The 15368-nt window shown below is 38.6% G+C and overlaps 1 protein-coding gene across 1 annotated transcript; it reads left to right on the top strand.

Moving 5' to 3' along the window:
- The first annotated feature begins 2631 nt into the window (after positions 1-2631).
- Positions 2632-5264, top strand: LOC140860924 (uncharacterized). The gene is made up of 6 exons (XM_073263924.1): positions 2632-3138; positions 3342-3588; positions 3700-3941; positions 4116-4302; positions 4517-4698; positions 4857-5264. The coding sequence occupies exons 1-6, from the start codon at positions 2632-2634 to the stop codon at positions 5262-5264; spliced, it is 1773 nt and encodes a 590-aa protein (XP_073120025.1).
- The last annotated feature ends 10104 nt before the right edge of the window (positions 5265-15368 follow it).

Raw genomic sequence — 15368 nt, 5'->3', positions numbered from 1 at the left:
GTGAGAAATTCCGGTCTGTGATTTTGAATTGCAGTCTGGAATAGCGAATCAAATTCGTTTATTCTCTTCGTAGAAAACTTCTGATAGATTTTCTAGTGCAATCTATCAGAGGGATTAAACCTCCATTCGTGGACCTGATTGAAGGACAGAATATTCATCAGTTCCAGGGAGAGACAACAAGAGCAGATTAAATCTGTTGGTGTCCAGAATCTCGATTCGAGATTAAAGGTAAAAATTACATAACAGTTATTTAATTTTTACACACACAAATAATTTAATCGTAAAAGGATTGATACCCACACTATGAAATTGTTCCATACAAAATTTTAAAATTCCGCTGCACCGGGTATCAATACCGATTGATCTGAGAGCCGCGTTTTCCAACATAGGGGTGCTGAGGCTCACTTTCCACTCGCTCATTCACCTTCTCTCTCTCTCTCTCTCTCTCTCTCTCTCTCTCTCTCTCTAGTCTCTTCTAGACGGTTTTAGGGCTTTCTAGGCTTCCTACTGGAAGGCAGGGAGTGGCGGAGCTCTACGGGGATAGTAGCGGAGCTGTGCCTAAGTTTTGAGGCAGTCACCATCAATGGGTTGACGACGGACGCAGGTATGGTCCGAGATCCCTAAAAATATTAGTGAGTATTTTATAGCTTAGTTAAGGCTTTTAGAGCATGATTAGTGATGCATGAGTATTTTGCATTGTAATGTTGGACTGTAGAAGCGATGATATCTAGGAGTATCCTATTGAGGTACGTAAGTATTGACTGAGATTGCCAGCGGGTATGTAGATTGAATTGTTATATTTATTTGAAATCGTTGCTCGGGAGAGGGGATTATGAATAGGACATTAGAAAATACACTGTTAATATTTATATAGCTCAGAAGAGTGTATAACTTTAACAGAGCTTTGAAAGAACGTCGTTTTTCACATATCATTACGCCTAGATTTTTAATGAAGATATTGAAATCGAATCTTAATTGATACATTTTATTTGTTGCTCGGGAGAGGGAAATAAAAATAATTAAGTGTTCTTGGATATTAATTGAATGGAATTCATGAAAATAAATTAATTAGAAGTTGTTGTTGTCGAAACCAGGTGAAATCAAATTTTCTAGACATTTTTGTCTCATTGGTAATCCTCTAAGTTGTGTGAGGTTGGCTTGCATTTTTTATTATTTATTTTAAGTTTGAAGAAAATTCTCTTATTTAATTTTCTAAATAAAACTTAGCCTATTTTAATTACAATTACTATATAATTTTTCAAAACATACTCCTCATGGAAACGATACTTTATTCACTCTATATTAAAACTTGACAATCGTGCTCTTGCGAGTATAAAAATACGCGACAAGTTTTTGGCGCCGTTGCCGGGGAGTATTTTTATTGAATTTATATTAGTCTTGTTACCAATTATTCTAGATTTTAATTTAGAATTTTCTTTATTTTAGTTTTAGTACTAATTTATTTTAATTCTTCTCGAGTGCAGTTTATACGAAGATCTCAAAGCGTTGATTCTCAACTGTTTGATCTGGAGATCGAACGCACTGCAAGAGCTTTGAAAAGGTTAAGAAGAGAAGAATTAAGAACTATGGCTGAAGATAATGCACAACAGGCTCTCTTGTTGCCAATTAGAGATCACTTCCGACCTAATGTTCAAGCTCACTACTCTGGAATTGCTAGGGGAACCATTAATGCCAACAACTTTGAGCTTAAGCCTTCCTTGATTAACATGGTTAAGCAGAACCAGTTTAATGGGAGTGCTACTATTGATCCTCATCTGCATCTAAGGACTTTTTTTGGAGATTACGGATACGATAAATATTAATGGAGTTTCTGAGGATATTATTAGACTGCGTTTTTTTCGTTTTCTCTCAGGGATCAGGCAAGGGGTTGGTTGCAATCACTGCCGCTGGGAAGCATTACTACTTAGGAAGACATGGTAGTGAAATTTCTGGCAAAATATTTTCCACCTGCTAAGTCTACCCAACTGAAGATTGATATTAGTACTTTCGGGCAGCATGATTCGGAGCAGTTATATGAAGCATGGGAGAGATACAAAAATTTTCTAAGGCGGTGTCCTAATAATAATTTTGCAGATTGAGAGCAAATTGAGATGTTCTATAAGGGGTTGAATGGGCCTACATGGATGTCAGTGGACTCTGCTGCTTGAAGTACCATATTTTCGAAGGATCCTATTCAGGCCCATGATATGCTGGAGCAAATGACAATCAATAGCTTTCAATGGCCGTCTGAACGTATGGGAGTTAAGAAACTTGTAGGAGTATATGCAGTTGATCCTCTCACATCTATCACTGTTCAACTATCTGCCTTGACGACACAAGTGGCTGCATTGAACAAAGAAAGTATAGCAGATTCAAAAGGAGTGTTAGTTGCCATTAAAAATCTCATCCCCTTGAAGAAGCTCAGTATATCAATCTCAGAGGTTATAGAGGCTATCGAGGTAACCCTCTTCCTAATACTTATCACCCTGGCTTACGTAATCATGAGAATTTTTCATATGCCAACAATAAGAATGTGTTGAATCCTCCTCCGGGGTTCAATGCAAACAAGGGTGAGGCAAAGTCGTCATTGGAAGATGTAGTGAGCACGTTGTCATGAAATCGGGTAAGAGGATGGCGAGAATGGAGTCTCGTCTTGATATTATGGAGACGCACATGTGTAATATGGGTGTCATGATGAAATATATGAAAACTCAAATTGGGCAGCTAGCGAATGCTTTGAAGGATCAAAATAGAGGCCACTTTCCAAGCGATACAGAGGTAAATCCGAAAGAGAAATACAAGGAGATAGAGTTGCGAAGTGGGAAACAAATAGGGGCTGAAGGAAGTAAATCTGAGAGTGAAAGATCTAAGGGGACTGAAAAATCAGTAGAGGAAAAGATGGTCGAAAATTCTGCAATTGAGAATAAAATTGAGAAGAAATTTGAGGAGAAAAAGAGTGAACTTGAGTCAAAACCGATGTATAAGCCACAACTTCCATACCCACAAAGGTTCAAGAAGAAGGCGTTGGATGAGCAATTCACCAAGTTTTTAGAGATATTCAAGAAGATACACATCAACATTCCTTTTGCTGATGCATTGGAGCAAATGCCGAATTATGCCAAATTTATCAAGGATGTGGTGTCTAAGAATAAAAGGTTGTAAGAGAATGAGGTAGTGAACTTAACTGAAGAGTGCAGTACTATTCTACAGAAGAAGTTGCCACAAAAGCTCAAGGATCTAGGGAGTTTTACTATACCTTGTTATATTGGTGGTGCTCATGTAAATAGGGTTTTATGTGATTTAGGAGAAAGTATTAATTTGATGCCTTTTTTATTTACAAGGACTTGGAGCTTGGAGAGGTAAAGCCGACCACTGTCACTTTACAGCTGGCTGATAGAAGTATCACATATCCATGTGGAATAGTTGAAGATGTGTTGGTAAAGGTGGATAAATTTATTTTTCCAGCTGATTTTGTGATTTTGGATATGGAAGAATATCAAGATTCTCCTTTGATTTTTAGGAGACCCTTCTTAGCTACTACAAGGGCATTGATAGATGTCCATAAAGGAGAGCTCACCCTTCGAGTTGGTGGAGAAGCTGTAATTTTTAACATCTATTATGTCATGAGGGGACCAAGCGAGGTAAGTACTTGTAAAAGTATTGTAGTTATTGACTCATACATTCCTTTTGAATGTGCAGGAATTGATGACCCATTGAAGAGATGTTTGCTTGGGATTAAGGAAGCTGAAAAATATGAGGACTTAGAGCTTTGTGAACAAGAGGCGTTTCTTGATGGTGCTCCGATAGAAAAGGCGGTGAGTTCAAAGGAAAAAGAAGTGCTGGAAAATAGTGCGACTGATGTATCTATTGAAACTCATGATCTCAAGGAATTACCTGCACACTTATGCTATGCATTCCTAGGTGAAAATTCGACTTGTCTGGTAATTATTTCTTCTCATCTTACTGTGGCTGAAAAGAATAAATTATTGAGGGTCTTGAAAATATTTAAAACTACTTTAGGATGATCGATTTCTGATATTAATGGTATTAGTCCCACTATATGCATGCATAAAACTTTTATGGAGGAGTCTTATACACCTTATGTGGATCATCAGAGGCGGTTGAATCCAGCCATGAAGGAGGTAGTGAAAAATGAAGAGTTGAAATTGTTGAATGCTGGAATTATTAATGCTTTATCTGATAGTAGTTGGGTTTCTCCTGTTCAAGTAGTACCTAAGGAAGGTGGGATTACTGTGGTAAAGAATGACAAGAATGAATTAATTTCCACACGCACAATGACTGGTTGGTGAGTATGTATAGATTATAGGAAGTTGAATAAGGCTACTCGTAAAGATCATTTTTCACTTTCTTTTATTGATCAAATGCTTGATAGACTTGCTGGTTATTCTTATTATTGTTTCTTAGATGGTTATTCAAGTTATAACCAAATTGATATAGCGCCAGAAGATTAGGATAAGACCACTTTTATGTGTTCTTATGGCACATTTGCTTTCAGGCGAATGCCTTTTGGTCTGTGTAATGCACCGGCTTTTGAACATCAAGGGCATCCAAAGTTTCTTAGCGCCAGAAGATCAAGAGAAGACCACTTTTACGTGTCCTTATGGCACATTTGCTTTCAAACCAATTTTACGTGTCCATTTGGCACATTTGCTTTCAGGCGAATGCCTTTTAGTTTGTGTAATCCACCACCAAAGAACATCAAGGGCATCCAAAGTTTCTTAGGCCATGCGGGGTTTTATCGTAGATTCATTAAAGATTTCTCTAAGATTACTAAATCCCTGTGTAATTTTCTTGAAAAAGATTCCACTTTCATTTTTGATGATGATTGTTTGCAGGCCTTTGAGAAAATTAAGAGGGCATTGATCACAACATCTATCATGATAGTTTCGGATTGGAAAGAACCATTTGAGTTTATGTGTGACGCGAGTGATTATGTAGTTGGAGCAGTTTTGGGCCAACGTAGAGATAAATTGTTCAGATCAATTTATTATGTCAGTCGTACTATGGATGCAGTACAGCAAAACTACACCACAACTGAAAAAGATATGTTTGCAGTAGTTTTTACTTTTGATAAATTTAGGCCTTGTTTAATTGGTACTAAAGTGGTTGTTTACACTGACCATGCAGCTATTCACTACATGTTCGCCAAGAAAGACGCTAAGACATGCTTGATTAGGTGGATTTTACTCCTACAAGAGTTTGACTTTGAAGTTAAGGATAAAAAGATAGTGAAAATCAAGTAGCTGACCATTTATCTAGACTTGAGTTAGAGAATGTCAAAGAAAAGGATGTTATCAAAGAAGATTTTCTCGATGAACAAATTTGTTAGGTAAATTCTTCCCTTTCATGGTTTGCTGATATTGCTAATTTTTTTGTCTTGTGGTGCTTTACCTCCAGATTTGAACCTCCATCAAAAGAAGAAATTCTTTCATGATATCAAGTTCTTTCTATGGGATGACCCTATGTGTTTAAGAGATGTGCTGATCAAGTGATTCGGAGATGTGTGGCGGGTCATGAAGCATAGGAAATCTTGGAGCAATGTCATTCAGCACCATATGGAGGCCACTTCGGAGCATCACGGACTGCGGCTAAGGTATTACAATCTGGTTTTTATTGGCCTACTATGTTTAAGGATAACTATACCTTGGTGAAATTATGTGATAAATGTCAAAGGACCGGAAATATTTCTCGCAAACATGAATTGTCTCTCACCAATATTTTGGAAGTTGAACTTTTTAATGTGTGGGGTATAGATTTCATGGGTCCTTTTCCTCCATCCTTTGGTTATACTTATATTTTACTAGCTATGGATTATGTTTCTAAGTGGGTGGAAGCAATTGTCACCTCTACTAATGATGCTCGTGTTGTAGTGAAATTTTTGCAAAAGAATATTTTCACCTGATTTGGCACTCCACGAGCTATAATCAGTGACGAAGGTATGAACTTTTGTAATAAGATTTTTAATGTCTTGCTCACTAAGTATGGTGTCAGACACAAAGTGGCATGCGCCTATCATCCGCAAACAAATGGCCAAGCGGAAGTCTCTAACCGGGAAGTCAAGTAGATATTGGAGAAAACCATCAAGACAAATCAAAATATTGGGCTATCAAGTTGGATGACGCACTATGGGCGTACAGAACCGCATTCAAGACACCCATTGGGATCTCGCCATATCGGTTGGTGTTTGGAAAAATGTGTCACTTTCCATTGGAACTTGATCACAAAGCATTTTGGGCCGTGAAGAATCTCAATTTGGATCTCAAAGTTTCTAGAGATTTGAGAAAGCTACAGTTGAATGAGTTGGAGGAATTTCACAATGAGGTGTATGAGAATTCCAATATCTATAAAGAGCAAACGAAGAAGTGGCATGACAAACAAATTTTGCGCAGGGAATTTGAACCAGTCCAGCAAGTTCTATTGTTTAACTCTCGATTGGAATTGTTTCCAGGGAAGCTGAAATCGTGTTGGTTAGGTCCATTTATAGTGGAGAGGTTGTTTTCGCATGGGGCAATTGAGCTAAAAGGTCCCGATGAGAGGACATTCAAGGTGAATGAGCAAAGAGTCAAGCACTACTTTGGTGATGAAGTGCGGAATGTTGATTGAATTTTGCTCAATAATTCGGAGTAAAGAGGGTGACAGTCAGACTGATGACTCTAAACCAAGCGCTTATTGGGAGGCAACCCATGAGTTTTATTTTCTTTTTCATTTCGTTTTACTTTTTATTTTTTTATTATTTTTATTGTGTTTTAATAGGCTTAATTTGATCTCTGATAATTTATGTTGCAGGCTAAAGGAGCAAATTATTTGGAAATTCAGAGCAACAACGCTTCACAACTTGCTCAATATCGCGTCGCTTATGCGTAGATTCAGCGCAATAGCTCTCCTTATCATGCGCAATAAGAGCTTCTGGAAGCAAAAGAGAAGAGCAATAGCGTTATTTATAGCTTAATATCGAATCACATATGCGTACATAATGCGTAGAAGCGCTTCAAGACATGCGCAATAACGCTTCATCATGCGAGACACAAGCGCAGCAGCGATTCAATTCATGCACAACAGATCTTCACATTAGCGCAACAGCGATTCATTCTGCGAAGTAACAGCGCAACAACACTACTTGATTAGCGTAGCAACGCTCTTTCGGATTTAATACTTACAACAGGGGATTTCCAACTCATTCTCTCGCACTCTCTTAATTACTTTCAAACTCGTCGGCGGCGCTCTCTTCTCTACAAATTTTCAAGACGTCAAATTTGTGACATCTTCACGAATTTATTTTCATGACAGAGCACTTGCATCTCTCAACGTCTCCTTGCCTTCACCAACATGGAATTTTCACAAAGAGGATTTAAGGATCTTGCGGAAATCATACTCTTGATGCCAAAAGCTGTAATTTTCTTCAAAATCTGAGGTGTGTCCAAATTCTGAAATGAGTAAATTGGCTTGTTCACTTTGTGGTGTTTAGATTGTTGTTTGAAGGTGCAAATAGACATCCGTTGAAATAGCGCATATCAAGTGTTTGTTGAATTGTCTTGGGGTTAATTTTGCTTGAATTGTTGAGTCGACAGTGTGGGCATGTGATAAATTTCTTGAGGTGATTGATTGGAGTTAAATTGTTGATTCAAAATGCCTCTTAAGACTAAAGGAAAATGGGCAGCTTCTTCATCGTTGGCGCCGACATCATTTGACAAAAGGCATTTTTGCGATGCTAATGCGGCGAAAAATTATATGAAGTTATTAGAAAACGTTATGCACAAAGAGCGTGGCATGGATGTGAGCGACTATGATGCGGTTGCCTTAATCGAAGCTCGTCGATGAGGGTTGGAGGCCTTTGTTAAACAACCTCAAGATTCAGTGACGTCTTTAGTTTGCGAATTCTATGCGAAATTAATGGTAAAACATGATAAATTTCAAGTTAGGGTTCAAGGACAATTGGTGGCCTTAGATAGACGCACAATTATTGAAAGAGTGGGTGCCCGGTGAGCCAACTTGTGGCTAAGGGCTTTGATGACTCTTTGTATAAACAATCTTTTGTTTAATATAATTTACACTTTTATTAATGGCAATGACTTTGTCTTTCTTCATATTGTGATATTGTGATATACTATTGTTGTTTTGATAAAGACCTTGAATATACTATAGTGTATGTAAGATGTGGTAGAACATGGAGATGTCTATCATGAAACACATCTTATAGTCACTGTATATTCTAAACTGTTCCTAGTCGATTGAGCCGTCCGATAATAAGGATAAGGATCGCTCGAGTTTGAGACTAGCATTTGCGATGCAGAGTACCACGTTTCATTGGTAAGGAACATAGAGATGTTCGAAGCATGCAAATGGATATTCATATGATGAATGATCGAACTACCCTATCCGGACTTTCCAAGTGGTTATCACTTATCGAGTGGATATAGTCCGCGGTTTTGGTTGTACACCATTAGTCCTTACTACTTGAAACATCATTGAGACTCTATATGCTAGTACTGTGCTTTGACTCGTTTACCGACTCTATTGGGGTCATCAGGTGTCGGGATTGGGTACAGTTACAACACATATAGGAGTCGATGCTTTGTTGTCAAGGATTCACCACATACTTGCGAGTGTGGATATCCTATGCGATCTGAGGAGATATTAGTGTGACGAATCTCTGGCCAGAGTACATGATGTGATTTAAGAAATGGTTTCTTAGTAGCACATGCGATGTCACTATTTGATCTTCAAGATGCATTGCATAGTTATCGAATCTCGAGCGACTCTCGATATACCAATGGTTGTTGATTCGATCGGGATATATGGATGAAGGGACCGTACTGTACGCTAACCAAAATCTACTGGTTCTTGTAGGCACTATCAGTGATACCTAGGGAATCATGGGGCGATGTTGCTAGGCGCTCATACCATGATTCGATGGGCAAGTCGGAAATTGTTGTTCCGAGTCACAAGGAGTTGTGAGCCCACGGCTAGCTGTATCCCTGAACCATTGAGGGTCACACAGTGTAATGGATTTTTAATCCCCGTTGAGATAGTTAAATTTAAAGAGTTAAATTTAATGAACGAAGAAGTTGGACTTCTTATTTAAGAGTAGAGGAGTAAGATTTCCTAAAATGACATAGGGATGGCCATTTTTGGAAATCACTGAATTCGGATTCAGAAAAATTTATCTTGACTTTAAAAGGTGCAGAAATGGTTTCTGTGCACATTGGTGAAATCGGTTTATCAATCGGAGTCACGATGAATTTTATATTAATTTCTGAACATGCGGGCTTTGCTTGTCGGGCTTGAACTTATGACTAATGGGCCCTAAGCTGTTAGTGGCATGCATTATAAATAAGTTATTGCAGTACAGAAATTACACACAACAGGTCACAAGGATTTTTCGAAAGCCCTAGTCTATTTTTTAAAGGTGGCCGTCCCCCCTCTCTCCCTCTACTCGAGAAAAATCCAGCCTGTGATTTTGAATTACAGTCTGGTTTAACGGATCAAATTCGTTAATCTCTTCGTAGAAAACTTCTGATAGATTTTCTAATGCAATCTATCAGAGGGATTAAATATCTGTTCGTGGACCTGATTGAAGAACAGTTCGTCCATCAGTTCCAGGGATATACAACAAGAGCAGAGAAATCTGTTGGTGTCCAAAATCTCAATTCGAGATTAAAGGTAAAAATTTTATAATTGTTATTTGATTTTTACAAACACAATTTAATCGTAAGGTTGATACCCATTATGGAATCGTTCCATATAAAAATTTTAAACTTCCGCTGCACCGGGTATCAATCATAATTGATCTGAACGCCGCGTTATCCAACAGTGGTATCAGAGCCAGGTTGCTCAGATCAAGCGATTAAATTAATCGATTGTACAAAAATTTTTAGGCCTCGGTTTTTGAAACAAAATAAATATTTTAAAAATAAAATTTTTTTTTTTTCGGGCAAAAACCCGGGCAGCGATTGGATGGCTGCCCGGGAGGGGCAGCGCACGGCGCTGCCCAGGGCAGCGATCGTCGCTGCCCGGCCCGGGAACGTCCCGGGCGGCCCGCGGGAAAAAATTATTTTAATTTTTTAAATTAAATTTTAATATGTTAAAATTCTATTTTTGGTCCGATCGAAAATTGTTTTGATTGGTCACGAGGCGTCGGATCGAATTGTTCGAGTCCGAAAATTTTAAAATTGATTTTTGGATAAATTTGAATTTTTGGAAAATTTTAATATTTTATCCTTTAATTGAATTTTGAAATTAATTAATTTTTGGTACAATTGATGTCAAGATATGATCTTATGGATATATTGAGTAAAATATGATTTTATGTATAAAATTGGATTTTATAGATAAAATATGATTTTATTTGATAAAAAGATAAAATATGATTTTATATGTAAAATAAGATTTTATGTATGAGATATGATTTTATCTTTTTTAAATTTAAATTGTCATTGCATGTTATCCAATAAATTAATTTTGAATTAAATGTTATTGGATAAGGATGATCGATTGCCATGACCAATTTTGTAGGTGTATGTTAGGAATTTACATTTGTTTTATTGTTGTTGGTTTTATTAATGGGCCTGGTTTATGGCCATAATGAATGTCATATGTAATAAAAGTGGGCTTGGTTTATGGCCCGTTCCCACCCCTTAAAAATGTATCCCCTACTTGTCATTGTTATTTATTGTAAATACATTAGATTTAGTGGGAGATCAAGATATGAAGATGGAGGTGGGCCCAGCAGACAATAAAGACAGAAGAAATGTAAATTGGAAGCAAATGTAATAGGATTGCATTGCATACTGCATATTACCTAGGATTGGACTAAGACTCGTGATTGGCAACCACGGGTCGATTAGAAATGGAATCGATCATCCTATATAATATGTGATATTATAGTTGTATGCATGTTTTAGACATAATTGTGTGAATCCGACAAGCATACAAAATTTTAAAAAAATGATGAGACAAATTTTTATAATTAAAAATCCCTCATTTTAAATATGATTTAAAATTGATATCAAGATAAATAAAGGAAATTTAAATTTGTTTAAATGTTCCTACCTTCCATCAACGATCAATGTATGAGATGCTACCCGCGGATACGATCCGGCTCATATTATTAGGGGGGCCCGTTCGTCGGAAAGCTGTACATTGGATCGACACATGTTGTAAGTTGGGTGGAACTCCCATGGGATCGGCTCATATTATTGGAGGATCCACATGGCGACCGTCCATCACAACTTAATATTGATGGGTCATCTTGACATGTCACAATAAACGGCGTCATATTATTGGGCCCTTATTGGACATGAGGTAAAAACATGGAGGTTGCTTTGGAAGCAATTGGGCTCTACCATTTGAAAATTATGGTTGGCTGATATTATTCGGGATCATAAGTTTGTCAATTGGACTCGATGTTCTCACTAAGGAAAACAGTTTCCCGTTTTCACTAGAGGGTAGTGAAATCGTTAAAATAGTGGGAGTGAGATTCATAGAATAAATTTCGCCTATTTTATGTCTTAGTAAATTGCTTAAACAATCACTGATATTTGTCTGTTTCTTTTCAGTATTTCATACGATGAATTCGCGTAATCCACTTTTCTCGATCCTCGAACAAAATAAGTTGACTGGCGCAAACTATACGGAATGGTTCCGTAAGTTGAAGATTTTCTTGACTTCGGAGAAGATGCTCTACGTGTTAAAGAAATCTCCTCCGAAGGAAGCACCAGCTGACGTAAGTCCGGAGGAGTTAGCCAAGCTTGATACATGGTAGGACCATGATATCAAGACCAAATGCTATATGCAAGCCTCGATGTCTGATGAACTCCAGAGGCGATTTGAGGACACCGTGAATGCTGCTGACATTCACGTTCAACTCAAGGAACTTTTTGGGGCTCAATCGAGGGCTGAAAGGTTCGCTACTGTAAAGGAGCTAATGACATGTCGCATGCGTGAAGGGACTTCGGTCCGTGATCATGGGGTACGAGTGATTTGGCTCATACAGAAGTTGGTAACCCTTGATTTGGTGTTGGAGCATGAACTCAACGTGGACTTACTACTTCTGTCTCTTCCTTCTTCGTTTGACGGATTTGTGGTAAATTTCAATATGAACAAGATAGAGGCCTCCCTTGAAGAGATGGTCAATATGCTTGTGACATATGAATCCACATTAAAGAAGGATAAACCGGCTTTCTTGGTGGGCTCCTCTTCTTCTGCTAAGAAGGGGCCAAGTACGAAGGGTAAGAAACGTTCTGCCCCACCCAAGAAAATCGAACCCGAGAAGAAGTACAAGACAAAGGCTTCAAACATGGAAAAATCCAAGGATGTTTGCCATTATTGCAAGAAGCCCGGTCATTGGAAGCGTAACTGCAAGGAATATCTAGAGCAGTTGCGAACTGCAAAGGGTATGTTCTATATTGAAATAAATGTTTCACTTAATACTACTTCTTGGGTATTGGATACCGGATGTGGATCTCACATTTGCAATGATTTGCAGGTGATGACAAGAAGTCGCAGGCTTAGGATGGGTGAGACCCAGCTGAGGCTAGGAATGGTTCCAGAGTTGAAGCAAAAGCCGTGGGAGATGTTTATTTAATTTTGCAGAACGGTTTTAAGTTACTTTTAAGAGATGTTTTATTTGTTCCGGATTTGATTAAAAACATTATTTCTGTTTCTATGCTTGATAGAGATGGTTATTCTTGCAATTTTGTGAATGGGATTTGCAATATTTACAAGAATGAATGTTTGATTGGAAATGGACAACTTGAAAACGATCTATACAACTTAAAACTAAAAGACGTTCCAATAAATTATGTTGATAAACCGGCAACAACAAACAAAAGGAAAATCGATAGCCAAAACCCGGCAAACCTTTGGCACGCTAGGCTAGGTCATATTTCCTCAAGGAGGATGAACAAGCTAGTGGGAGAGGGCATGTTTGATATGTCTGATATTAACTCTCTACCTACTTGTGAATCCTGCCTAAAAGGAAAAATGACTAAATCTCCTTTTAAGGGGAAACCTGAGCGTAGTCAAAATCTGTTGGATTTGATCCATACAGATGTTTGTGGTCCATTTAGAGTTGGGACTCAATATGGTCACACCTACTTCATTACCTTTACTGATGATTATTCAAGGTATGGGTATTTATATTTAATGAAATATAAGTCTGAAGCATTTGAAAAGTTCAAAGAATTCAAGGCTGAAGTAGAAAACAAGCTAGGTAAAAGTATTAAAGCACTTCGATCGGATCGAGGTGGAGAATACTTGAGTACCGAGTTTTTGGACTATCTAAAAGAGAATGGGATTCTCTCTCAGTGGACTCCTCCTATGACACCACAGCTTAATGGTGTATCGGAGCGTCGTAATCGAACTTTGTTGGACATGGTTCGATCCATGATGAGCTTCACTGAGCTTCCCCCTTCGTTTTGGGGCTATGCGCTTGAAACGGCGGTATTTTTGTTGAACAACGTCCACACTAAAGCAGTGGACAAAACACCATACGAGTTATGGAATGGCAAAGCTCCTAAGTATTCGTACTTGAGGATTTGGGGATGTCCTGCTTACGTGAAGCGGACAGTGGGAGATAAGTTGGATAGTCGATCCAGCTTATGTTATTTTGTAGGGTATCCGAAGAATTCAATCGGATATTATTTCTATTATCCTGCTGAAACAAAGGTGTTTGTTTCAAGGAATGTCACCTTCTTGGAGAAGGAGTTCTTATTGGATAAGAAAGGCGAGATGATGGAACTCGAAGAAATTCGAGAAGAACCCGAAATACAAAATAACGATCCTACACCTCAGGAACCATTGCTGGACACGCCTGTACCTAGAAGATCCGAGAGGACTTCTAGACCTCCTATTCGATATGGTCTTCTTCTTGAAGGGGATCAAGATGAACTCGATGTTGGATGTGATCCAAGAAACTTCAAGGAAGCAATTTCTGATGCGGATTCAAATTTATGGCTTGAAGCTATGCAGTCGGAAATAGATTCGATGCATACAAACCAAGTTTGGTCTTTAGTAGATCCTCCCGATGGAATTGTTCCAATAGGGTGTAAATGGATCTACAAGAGAAAGCTTGGGCCTGATGGTAAGGTATTGACCTACAAGGCGCGATTGGTGGCGAAAGGTTATACTCAAAGACAAGGAGTTGACTATGATGAAACCTTTTCACCAGTTGCAATGTTCAAGTCCATAAGAATCCTTATTGCCATAGCTGCATGGTATGACTATGAGATATGGCAAATGGATGTGAAGACTGCTTTTCTTAATGGAGACATTAAGGAAGAGATCTATATGAAGCAGCCTGAGGGGTTCACATCCATGGGAAGCGAGCATAAGGTATGCAAGCTTCAGAGATCAATTTATGGTCTAAAACAAGCATCAAGAAGTTGGAACCAAAAATTTGATGAAACAATAAAAGATTTTGGTTTCATCAAGAATCCGGAGGAACCATGCGTGTACAAGAAAGTAGTTAAGGATGCTGTGACATTCTTAGTACTTTATGTTGATGACATCCTACTCATTGGGAATGATGTAGGGATGTTGCAGTCAACAAAGATATGGTTATCAGGTAGATTCTCGATGAAGGATTTGGGTGAGGCATCCTATATTCTTGGGATACAGATCTATAGAGATAGATCTAAGAGAATGATACGACTCACTCAATCAACCTACATCGACACCATATTGAAACGGTTTTCAATGGATGGGTCCAAGAGAGGACATCTACCCATGTGTCATGGAGTTTCTCTATCCAAGTCTATGTGTCCCAAGACGGATGAAGAGATAGAGAAAATGACACATGTACCATATGCGTCAGCCATAGGTAGTATCATGTATGGGATGATATCTACCAGACCAGATGTAGCATTTGCTCTGAGTGTCACGAGCAGATATCAAGCTAATCCCGGTCAAATGCATTGGAAAGCCGTGAAGGACATTCTTAAGTACTTACGAAGGACTAAGAATATGTTCATGGTATATGGAGGAAGAGAACTAAAATTGGAAGGCTATACCGACTCTGGCTTCCAAAGTGACGTGGATGACTCGAAGTCAACCTCTGGATTTGTGTTCATGCTCAATGGCGGTGCTGTCTCTTGGAAGAGTTCCAAGCAGGACACCACAGCGGATTCCACCACTGAAGCTGAATACATTGCAGCATCAGCTGATGCTAAAGAGGCCGTTTGGATGAGTAATTTCGTCCAAGAGTTGGGCGTCATTCCTGAAGTTGTTGGTCCAGTCCCGGTGTACTGTGACAACACGGGTGCCGTTGCTCAGGCAAAGGAACCAAGGTCTCATCAAAGATCCAAACACGTACTGAGGAAATACCACATCATCCGGGAGATTGTGGAAAG

This window comes from Henckelia pumila, chromosome 1 (genome assembly GCF_033568475.1).
Source record: "Henckelia pumila isolate YLH828 chromosome 1, ASM3356847v2, whole genome shotgun sequence".
Classification (NCBI taxonomy): domain Eukaryota; kingdom Viridiplantae; phylum Streptophyta; class Magnoliopsida; order Lamiales; family Gesneriaceae; genus Henckelia; species Henckelia pumila.
This window is presented reverse-complemented; position numbering and strand designations above follow the sequence as displayed.

Coding starts and splice junctions, on each gene's coding strand:
- LOC140860924 (XM_073263924.1), top strand. CDS start 2,632: ATGGCGAGAATGGAGTCTCGTCTTGATATTATGGAGACGCACATGTGT. Junction 3,139..3,341: donor CCAAATTTATCAAGGATGTG/GTGTCTAAGAAT, acceptor TTTATTTACAAG/GACTTGGAGCTTGGAGAGGT. Junction 3,942..4,115: donor GTGAAAATTCGACTTGTCTG/GTAATTATTTCT, acceptor GTGGATCATCAG/AGGCGGTTGAATCCAGCCAT.